The 11,495-nt window shown below is 47.7% G+C and overlaps 1 protein-coding gene across 2 annotated transcripts in view; it reads right to left on the reverse strand.

Annotated features, from left to right (window-relative positions):
• The window catches only part of LOC125537025 (mediator of RNA polymerase II transcription subunit 14-like), a 41,401-nt gene extending 39,291 nt beyond the window's left edge, over positions 1-2,110 (reverse strand). For both annotated transcript variants that reach the window (XM_048700310.1, XM_048700309.1), the window contains exon 1: positions 1,429-2,110. In XM_048700310.1, the coding sequence (XP_048556267.1) occupies positions 1,429-1,662 (234 nt within the window). In that variant the 5' untranslated portion in view covers positions 1,663-2,110. The remainder of the gene's footprint in view (positions 1-1,428) is intronic.
• Between the last annotated feature and the right edge of the window lie 9,385 nt (positions 2,111-11,495).

Genomic DNA, 11,495 nt, shown 5'->3' on the forward strand with positions numbered 1-11,495 from the left:
GGCAATCCTGGCCCAGCATGACCCTTGAGCCTGTATGTTCGGCCCCACATGACATCCCACTTTTCATGATTGTTTTCAATTTTCTGTTCTAAATGGGTTGAGACGTGGAGCAAGGGAGGGATCACACTTGAGGGACCAAGATTGTTCTCTAGTAGAGTAGAGGGACCAAGCGTAGACTTCGGCAATAGAAGGGCTAAAAATATACTCTTTCCAATACTTTACGACCTTCAAACTGAACTGATAGCCTGACCAAATTGAAGTCAGAGCATCCGGAGCCCTAAATTATGTTAGGGTGGTTAATGACAACCAAACATAACTGGCTAATATTTCCATCAATCAAATCTAAGGAGAATTGTTTTGTTTTGAAAATGTCTCAGTGAATGGAAGGATTCAACATGGATTTAGCTCAAGGCTGTGGACACTTTCAAGCATTTTGTAGCTTTAGGTGTCGGTTCATAGACTGGTTTGCCAGATTTGTTGTAAGTGTTACCGTTCAAAAAAGACAACTCTACTTGCTTGAGACTTGTCATATGTAATACTGCTCAATAGCAGAATACATATACTCATATGCTTGACATAAATTCAGTTTTGTTGATGCGAACTGACTATGTAAACCATGGTTTGACCAGCAAGGCGGATTGACCACAAGTCGTACACCTGCTATTCTATAGCATCTAGGGTGCTTTAAAACGGATTCTCCTGTGGATTCTGATTAGGATTGAGAGTCCTAAACTGAACGTTCAATGCCAACTAACAGTCTCCACAATTTTAGTAAATACTTACCACAGTGGGTGTTCTCAGCATTCGCTGATTCTTCAGTGCTTGAAAGTTATACTCCCTCCGTTCCAAAATAATTGAAATTCTAGATTTATCCTAAGTCAAACTTCATTAAGTTTGACCAATCTATATAAATTAACATCTACAACACCAAATTTTCTTCATTAGATTCATTATGAAATGTATTTCCATATTATATATACTTGATATTGTAGATCTTAGCATATTTTTCTATAGACTTGATCAAACTTACAAATGTTTGACTTAGGACAATCCTAGAACTTCTATTATTTTGGAACGGAAGAGCAATATCATAAAGGAAAAGATCTCCTTCGAATATATGTGGGTTTTGCAGCACGGTCTGGTCAGAGCTAAAATAGTGGAATGTAGACTAAATAGATTTTGATGTACACTAGTCCCAACAAAGTGTTGAACAATGATTTCCTATTACAGTAAACACTTGTGTCCTTGATTGCAACAAAATCTAAAACTGCTTTCCAGTCACTCTATTCAACTAAGGCAGACATCAGAGCAATCAAAGGCCTGATCCTATAAAAACATTTTTACTTGAGAACACAAGTTGCAGTTCTAATTGAACAATGAAAGTTGAAACTCCTTATTCACGGAAGGAAACAATTGACAGCTGCAGACCTGCTGGCACCACTTGGCGAGGACATGGAGCCGGAGCATGCGCTGGCGGGTGCGGTCGATGAATTTGAGCAAGTCGATCTTCTTCTCAGTATCTGACCTCTGCTGCGCTGTCTCCCCCTCGGCGCCCGCCCGCGACTTCTCCACGAGCTCCCGCAGCGCCAGGTAGGACTCCTCCGCCGCCTGCCGCGCCACAGTCCCCAGCTCCACTGTCTGCTGACCCAACTCCCCCGCCATCTACTACCACCCGAGAGTGAGTGAAGAGTCTAGGGTTTCACGCAAGTCTCGGGGTAAGGACCTAAAGGTGACTGAGACGCGCCATAGCCACCGCAGCTGCTCTCCCTGTAGGGTTTCCAGGAGATTGAAGAAGCTCCGCGTACACGGAGCGGCTGGGCGGCTGGGCGGCCGCTGCCTTGGCTATAGAGTTACGCCCCCGCAGTGCCACCAGCAGCTTCAAATTGGGGATCCTGTGTCTGTGAGAGGTCGGGAGCGGCAGCCGGTGGAGTTCAGCTTGGACCGAGAGGGGAAGTTCGAAAAGTTTGTGGGAATGGAGCTGGGATCGCGAGGCGGCGGCCGGCAGGAAGTTCTTTTTTTTCGAGGGAACGGCAGGAAGAAGATGAGCGAGCTGGTTCGTCAGGTGGACGTGATCCGCCCAAGCCCCAAGGTGTCCAGTTAGAGCATCTACACCGGGACACCCGCGTATGCGCCGGACGTATCCACGGGCAGCGACGGTCACGGCTCAAATAATTCATTTTACAATTGAATACCTTATAAATCATAAATCATACTTTCTCCGTTCCTAAATATTTGTCTTTCTAAAGATTTCAACAAATGATTACATACAAAGCAAAATGAGTAAATCTATACTCTAAGGCCCTGGTTGGTTCAGTTTTTATCGACGGATTCCGCTGCCGCGTAACAGAATCTGAACCAAAGGGAAAACACAGCAGAATCCGATTCTAGAAATCCGCTCCCAAAATCTGAACCAAAAGCAAAAGCAGGATAGGCCGTGTTTTTCAAAATTTGATTCCGCTGCGGGCCAAAATCTAAAAAAGCTGTATCAGCTGGTTTGCCAAATGACCTACATCTTTTTCACAGCAGATTTTTCACAACTACTTTTAGAAATCCACAGCCGAACCAAACAGGGCAAAATATGTCCATATGCATCCGTATGTGGTAGTCCATTTAAAATATGTAGAAAGACAAATATTTAGGAACGGAGGGAGTAGTACTGTTAGAGCATCTCCATCCGCGCCCCCAACAGGCCCTCTCTAAACGATTTTTTAGTGTCGGCGGACAAAAATCGGCCCAGTCATGCCCTCAGGAGTCCGCTTTTCGTCAGGTTGGGCTGAAATAACAGCCGGCGCACCCGAGTCAAACCCGGCGCGCTGGGGCGCCTGGGGGCGCCGGCACAAGCAAAAAGGGACATGGGGCTGCTCCGTCAGCGAGAGGAGGGCCTTTTTCCCGCTGTTTCTTCCCGCCCCTCCCCCCCCGTGGCTTCTCTCTCATTCTCTCCATTCCTCCCGCCAATCGCCTCCTCCTCCCCTCCCAGCCGGCCGTCGTGTCGCCGAAGAAGTACGTGGTCCCCCGCGTCGCGACGGGTGCGACAGCTGCTGTCGCCCAGCCGAAGCAGAGGAAGCCGAGGGCGCCGCCGTCCAAGCCCCCGGGCATGTCCAACGTCGACTGGAGGGCGGAAGTTCAGCATCGGGAGGCTGTCACCACCGACCGGTGGAACAGGGCTAACGCCAAGAAGACCCGGGACAGCGTGGCGCGGCTCGCGGCTGCGGCGGCGGCAGAGCAGGCGGAGCGCTCGGCCGAACAAGCCGAGGAGGCTCGCGTGGGGATGATGAATCCACCCGGCGGCCACGCCCCGTACGTGCCCTAGAGCCAGCAAAGCGTCAGTTTTTCGGCCGGCTTCTCGTCGTCGCCACAACCCTGGGGCTGCACGCTGTCGCCAGGCTACGCCGACGGTGACGCGCACGGCGGGTTCAACCCTAACATCACCTTCCCCATGGTCACCCGGCCTAGCGGACGCCCTCGCCCGCCTTCGCCAGCGTGCAGTACCCTCCGTACACCTACTCACCACCGGCCTACACATCCTCCCCGACGCCCCTTCTCCATCGTGGCGCGCTGCCCTTCTCCCAAGCCTCCACGCCGCATCTCGGCGACACCGATGTGACCGAAGCCGACATGGACGACATCATCACGGCCGGCTCGGCCGCCACCGCCGCGTCCCCCAGGTTCACTACCCAAGACGACACAATGGACCTCAACGGCGACATGGACGGCGAGCTCGACTACGGTGAGGAGGAGCCGAAGCCGGAGGAGGAGGAGGAGGAGGAGGAGGAGAAGGAGCCGGTGCTTGCTCCGGCGAGGAAACGAAAGAAGAAGAAGAAGAAGAAGAAGAAGAAGAAGAAGAAGAAGAAGAAGAAGAAGAAGAAGAAGAAGAAGAAGAAGAAGAAGAAGAAGAAGAAGAAGAAGAAGAAGAAGGGGCGGCCAGGACAGGCGAGCCGCGCATCAAGTGGGCGTCCAAGGAGGACGAGTGCCCTGCCGAAGCGTGGAAAGTCGTCTGCCTTGACCCGATCACCGGCATGAACTAGAGCATCGACACGTATTGGGACTGCATCAAGGCCGAGTTCGACGAGCGCAAGCTCGTCGACCCCTACTTCAAAGGCGTGTACATGCAGCGTGGGGCGAAGGCAATGGCGAACCATTGGGGGCTCATCCAATCGGCGTGCAACAAATGGCATGGAATCGTCGAGGAGATCGTGGCTCGCCCGGAGAGCGGCGCCTGCTTCGAGGATCAGGTATGGCACACCGGCCTCTCCCTTTTCTTTTCACCGGGTGCGCGCCGCTGACTGGTTGTTCCTCGACGCAGTTGGTGCGGATGTTCGCCAAGACAGCAGCGACCAAGATTTCAAGTACCTCCACGTCTTCAAGCGGATTGAGGAGTGCGAGAAGTGGGCGGATGTCTGGTGCACCCTCGCCAAGGCCAAGGAGACCTACAAGTCGGACGCGCCGACGTCGGGCGCGGGCTACGGGCGCCCCGAAGGCAACAAAGGGGCCAAGAAGGGGAAACACGCCGACTCGGCAAACGCACGAGTGCAGGAGTCCATTGAGCACTGCCTCGCCGACGCACAGGCCCGGGCCACCCTACTTGAAGAGAAGACCGAGGCGCGGTGGTCGGCGTTGATGACAAACAGTGCCGTCAAGCTCGACCTACTCCGGATCAACATCGCCGCGAAGAAGAGGAACACCGACTTGGCTTTCTTGATGGGCGGGGCGGACATGCTCCAGAGCAACGACGAGTAGCTCAAAGCGTGGTACTTGGTGGAGCGTGGCCTCATCCTGAACCAGTTGTCGTCGACAGCGCCGCCAACTCCCACGCCCACGCCAACGACGCCACCAAGCCCGAGGGATGATGCATCCACGACGCCCAGCAGCACAGAAGCCGCGTCGACGCCGCCCAGCACAGAAGCAGCTCCGACACCGCCAAGCCCACGTACGCCGACTCTGCCGATGCAAGAGGACGACCCCGCCTTTTGATACGTTGCCCATGTGTCCTTTCTTTTTTTGTACGCCGAACTTTTCATTCGATCGCCAAACTTTGGCAAGGTGATCGCCGAACTGGGCCGTAGATCGCCGGACTTGTGGCATTTTTTTGTGAGCGGGAATGACCAAGTTTGAATTTGTCGCGACTTGGGGGGTGGCGCCTGGGGGCGTGGCTGGGAGCTAGATTGCCCCCAGGGGCCAATCTAGCGCCGGTTCGCCCTCAGGCGGCTCTTTTTCGGCACCCTGGGGGGGCAACGGCTGGAGATGCTCTTACATGCAACTTTAGAGCATCTCCACTCGCCCCCCAGCATGCCCCCTCCCCTCCCAAGCCTCTTTTTTATCGTCGGCTCAAAAAATTGGCCTAGTCACGGCCCAGAAACCCAATTTTCGCCGGTTAGGGCCGAAATTGGCGCCAGCGGACCCAGGCCGAACTCGGCGCGCTGGGGGGCACCCAGGGGCGTCGGGGAAACATTTTTGGCGCGAAAGCCTGGTGTCCCCGCCGAGTCAGTGACTAGGCGATGCCGAGAATCTTTGTCGTCCTCATCGCCTCGGTTTCCTGTGGGAATCAATGCGAAGGTTGCCGCCGGTCAGCCTTCCACTGATTCACGGGCGGCGCAGTGAAGGCGCGCCACTGCCGCGCGTCCCGCCCCCTCCCGCCATGCGCCCACACTGCTGCCACCCGCTCACCACTATAAAAGTCACCCTCCCTCGCGTGATGGCCGCACACTTGCTCGCCACAGCCTCTCTCTCTCTCGCCGTTGATGCCCCTCTCTTCTTCGTCGTCGACGCCCACTCGTCGCGGATGGAGTATCCGACGCCGTCCTTCCTACGCCGAAGCGGCGCCTCATGGTAGCCAAGGCGCATGGCGGGCACGTCGTCTTCCTCCTCCGGCTCCCACTCCTCCGGCGCATGGACGTCGCTCGCCGCCGTGAAGGCCGAGCCCCAAGATACGCTGGAGCGCGGCGTAGCGGCACCCTTGTCATAAACGAGGGTCGCCGTCGATACCCCTCTTCCCGCGGCCATCTTTGTCTGGTCAGGCCGAAGAAGGAGCCGGCGACGCCGCCAGTCGTCGTCAAGCAGGCGCACCTAGACATGGCCACCGACGAGGAGACCGGCCTCAAATGGGCGCGGGACAACTACGTCCGGGAGGAAATGGAGCACCAGCGACGCGCCCTTGAGGAGATCGCCTGATGTAGGGTAGGAACCCTAATCGGCCGATCTTTCATGAAAGGAGTGGATCCCGCGATGAACACGAAGAACACGAGGAGGGGAACGAGGGAAAACACGAGGGAAACACAAGAGAAACACTAAACCAACAAGAAATAGTCACACATGTGCTAGATCCTCGAGTACATAAGAGATCACACGGTACACGATCAACTAGGGACGGTACAAAGGTAGCCGGTCTTCTCCGTGAGGAGGTCTTGAGGTTCTTCTCGTGAAGGGGTCTTGAATCCGCTTGGGGGATCTTCTCCGAGGAGGCGCCATCTCCGAGGAGAAGGTAACCAAGTGGATGAGCAAAGCTCTGATACGTCTCCGTCGTATCTACTTTTCCAAACACTTTTGCCCTTGTTTTGGACTCTAACTTGCATGATTTGAATGGAACTAACCCGGACTGACGCTGTTTTCAGCAGAATTACCATGGTGTTATTTATGTGCAGAAACAAAAGTTCTCGGAATGACCTGAAACTTCACGGAACATCTTTTCGGAAATAATAAAAAATCCTTGCAAAAGATGAAGACCAGGGGGCCACACCCTAGCCACGAGGGTGGGGGCGCGCCCCCCTACCTCATGGGCCCCCTGAAGCTCCTCCGACCTCGACTCCAACTCTATATATTTGCTTTCGGGGAGAAAAAAATAAAGAAGAAGGATTCATCGCATTTTACGATACGGAGCCGCTGCCAAGCTCTAAAACCTCTTGGGAGGGCTGATCTGGAGTCCGTTCGGGGCTCCGGAGAGGGGAATTTGTCGCCATCGTCATCATCAACCATCCTCCATCACCAATTTCATGATGCTCACCGCCGTGCGTGAGTAATTCCATCGTAGGCTTGCTAGACGGTGATGGGTTGGATGGGATTTATCATGTAATCGAGTTAGTTTTGTTAGGGTTTGATCCCTAGTATCTACTATGTTCTGAGATTGATGTTGCTATGACTTTGCTATGCTTAATGCTTGTCACTAGGGCCCGAGTGCCATGATTTCAGATCTGAACCTATTATGTTTTCATCAATATATGAGAGTTCTTGATCCTATCTTGCGAGTCTATAGTCACCTATTATGTGTTATGATCCGTTAACCCCGAAGTGACAATAATCGGGATACTTACCGGTGATGACCGTAGTTTGAGGAGTTCATGTATTCACTGTCTGTTAATGCTTTGGTCTGGTACTCTATTAAAAGGAGGCCTTAATATCCCTTAGTTTCCGCTAGGACCCCGCTACCACGGGAGGGTAGGACAAAAGATGTCACGCAAGTTCTTTTCCATAAGCACATATGACTATATTCGGAATACATGCCTACATTACATTGATGAATTGGAGCTAGTTCTGTGTCACCCTAGGTTATGACTGTTACATGATGAACCGCATCCGGCATAATTCTCCATCACTGATCCATTGCCTACGAGCTTTCCATATATTGTTCTTCGCTTATTTACTTTTCCGTTGCTATTGCTATCATCACTACAAAATACCAAAAACATTACTTTTACTACCGTTACCTTTTGCTACCGTTACCACTACTATCATATTACTTTGCTACTAAATACTTTGATGCAGATATTAAGTTTCCAAGTGTGGTTGAATTGACAACTCAGCTGCTAATACTTGAGAATATTCTCTGGCTCCCCTTGTGTCGAATCAATAAATTTGGGTTGAATACTCTACCCTCAAAAACTGTTGTGATCCCCTATACTTGTGGGTTATCAAGACTATTTCTGGCGCCGTTGCCGGGGAGCATAACTCTATTCTTTGCGTCAGTTGGGATTTATATCTGCTTATCATTATGAAGAACTTGAGAGATCCAAAAACCAAGATTTATCACTCAACTACGAGGGGAGGTAAGGAACTGCCATCTAGCTCTGCACTTGATTCACCTTCTGTTTTGAGTAAGCTTGCGACACCTAAACCTGCTTCTGCTATTCGTTCTGATATGTCGCATGTTATTGATGATGCCACTTCTGCTATGCATGATACTTATGATGAAACTACTTCTATACTTGATACTACTTTACCACTTGATGAATTTCTTGATGAACAACTTGCTAGGGTTAGAGAGAGTGAAAATATTGAATCTGATAATATTGATGAAAGTGATGATGAAGACTCTTCCCCTAATAAATATGAATCACCTGTTATTCTTGAGGGTTATGTTTTTTAAAAAGAAGCTGCTCTAGCTATTTTAGCTTGCAAAGATAGATACGAACTCAAGAGGTTATTAGCTAAATGGAAGCAGCTATCTCTTAATGCTAGAATGAAACCTGACCCTGCTTTTGCTACTTCACCCATCTGTGTTACCGATAAGGATTATGAATTCTCTATTGATCCTGATATAATTACTTTGGTTGAATCTGATCCTTTTCATGGCTATGAATCTGAAACTGTTGTGGCACATCTTACTAAATTAAATGATATAGCCACCCTGTTCACTAAAGATGAGAGAACTCGCTACTTTTATATCCTTAAAATATTCCCGTTCTCATTAAATGGTGATGCTAAGATATGGTTTAATTCTCTTGATCCTGGTTGTGTGTGTAGTCCCCAGGATATGATTTATTACTTCTCTGCTAAATATTTTCCTGCTCATAAGAAACAAGCTGCCTTAAGGGATATATATATATATAATTTTGTGCAAATTGAAGAAGAGAGTCTCCCACGAGCTTGGGGGAGGCTTCTCCAATTACTTAATGCTTTGCCTGATCACCCTCTTAAGAAAAATGAAATACTTGATATCTTTTATAATGGACTAACCGATGCTTCCAGAGATTACCTGGATAGTTGTGCTGGTTCTGTTTTCAGGGAAAGAACACCGGATGAAGCTGAAATTCTATTGAATAATATGTTGACAAATGAAAATAATTGGACACTTCCTGAGCCTATTCCTAAACCAACTCAGAAGAAGAGAGGTGTTCTATTTCTCAGTCCTGAAGATATGCAAGAGGCAAAGAAATCTATGAAAGAAAAAGGTATTAAAGCTGAAGATGTTAAGAATTTACCTCCTATTGAAGAAATACACGGTCTTAATTTACCGACTGTTGAATAAACATATGATCTTAATGCATTACCTATTGAAGAAGTACATGGTCTTGATAACCCGACACAGGTAGTAAAGGTAAAGTCTCTCTATAGATATGATAAAGCTGAAATCCCATCTACTAAGTTTGCTAGCCCATGCTTAGATGAGTTTGATAAATTTATGGTTAAGCAAGAAGACTTCAATGCTTATTTTGGTAGATAATTGAAATACAATTCAAATATGCTTGAACACTTGGGCGATTATATGGCTAATGTTAAAGGTGAACTTAAACTTATTAGTAAACATGCTTCTATGGTTACCACTCAAGTAGAACAAGTACTTAAAGCTCAAAATGATTTTCTCAATGAATTGAATAGTAAGAATAATGATTATGTTGTTAGAGTGGCTACTAGAACTGGTAGAATGACTCAGGAACCTTTGTATCCTGAAGGCCATCCTAAGAGAATTGAGCAAGATTCTCAGAGAAATAATATAGATGCACCTAGTCCTTCTAAAAGGAAGAAAAATAAAAATGATAGGACTTTGCATGCTTCTAGTGAACCTATTGCTCAACCACCTGAGAATCCAAATGATATTTCTATTTCTGATGCTGAAACACAATCTGGTAATGAACCTGAAACTAGTAATAATGTTAATGATAATGTCCATGATGATGCTCAACCTAGTAATGATAATGATATAGAAATTGAACCTGCTGTTGATCTTGATAACCCACAATCAAAGAATCAATGTTATGATAAGAAAGACTTTGTTGCTAGGAAACATGGTAAAGAAAGAGAACCATGGGTTCAGAAACCCATGCCTTTTCCTCCCAAACCATCCAAGAAAAAGGATGATGAGGATTTTGAGCGCTTTGCTGAAATGATTAGACCTATCTTTTTGCGTATGCGATTAACTGATATGCTTAAAATGAATCCTTATGCTAAGTATATGAAAGAAATTGTTACAAATAAGAGAAAGATACCGGAAGCTGAAATTTCCACCATGCTTGCTAATTATAATTTTAAGGGTGGAATACCAAAGAAACTTGGAGATCCACGAGTACCCACTATACCATGCTCCATTAAAAGAAACTATGTTAAAACTGCTTTATGTGATCTTGGAGCCGGTGTTAGTGTTATGCTTCTCTCTTTATATCGTAGACTTGATTTGAATAAGTTGACACCTACTGAAATATCTTTGCAAATGGCTGATCAATCAACTGCTATACCCGTCGGTATTTGTGAGGATGTGCCTATTGTAGTTGCAAACGTTACTATTTTAACGGACTTTGTTATTCTTGATATTCTCAAGGACGATAGTATGTCTATTATTCTTGGAAGACCCTTTTTGAATACTGCAGGGGCTGTTATTGATTGCACTAAAGGCAATGTCACTTTTCATGTTAATGGTAATGAGCATACGGTACACTTTCCGAGGAAACAACCTCAAGTTCATAGTATCAACTCTATTGGAAAAATTCCATCGATTATATTTGGAGGTTTTGAATTTCCTCTTCCTACTGTCAAGAAGAAATATGATATTCTTATTATTGGGGATGTGCATATCCCCGTTGAGGTAACATAGTGTTATTCGAAATTTCTCCGGTTCCATGTTATTCGGAATGAGTTCGTTAACAAGACTTGATCAACCATGTTAGTGGATTCCTTTTGATGAGCATGAGATGGATGAAACTAGAAGGCACAACCTTCTGTACCCACTTTCTACTTTCTGTTATTTATATTAAATAAAACAAAAATTAGTATTTTCCGTCTGTTATCTAAATTATCCGTGCAATATAAAAATACCTCGAAAATAAAAGTTCTCCAAATGCCCTGAAATTTAAATATGATTTTTTCTGAAATATTTGAGAATATTTGGCACTGAGAACACAACAGGAAGGGCATCCACCTGGCCACGAGGGTGGAGGGCGCGCCCCCTGCCTTGTGGGCCCACGGCGGCCCTCCTCCCTTTATTCCTGCACCCACACACTTCTTCTTCCTCCCACAAACACGAATATCCAGCTCAAGCACGAGTTCTAGCTCATTTTGTTGCGATTTTCGATCTCCTTGCTCAAAGCACCTCTCGCAAAACTGCTTGGGGAGATTGTTCCTTGGTATGTGACTCCTCCATTGATCCAATTAGTTTTTGTTCTAGTGCTTTATTCATTGCAAATTTGTGCTGCCTAGGTGACCATGTTCTTGAGCTTGCATGTCAAATTTATATGGCCAAAAGTAGTTCTAATGCATGATATAGGCTCTAGGCACTTGTAGGAGTTGTTGCT

This window comes from Triticum urartu, chromosome 2 (assembly GCF_003073215.2).
Source record: "Triticum urartu cultivar G1812 chromosome 2, Tu2.1, whole genome shotgun sequence".
In the NCBI taxonomy this organism is placed as follows: domain Eukaryota; kingdom Viridiplantae; phylum Streptophyta; class Magnoliopsida; order Poales; family Poaceae; genus Triticum; species Triticum urartu.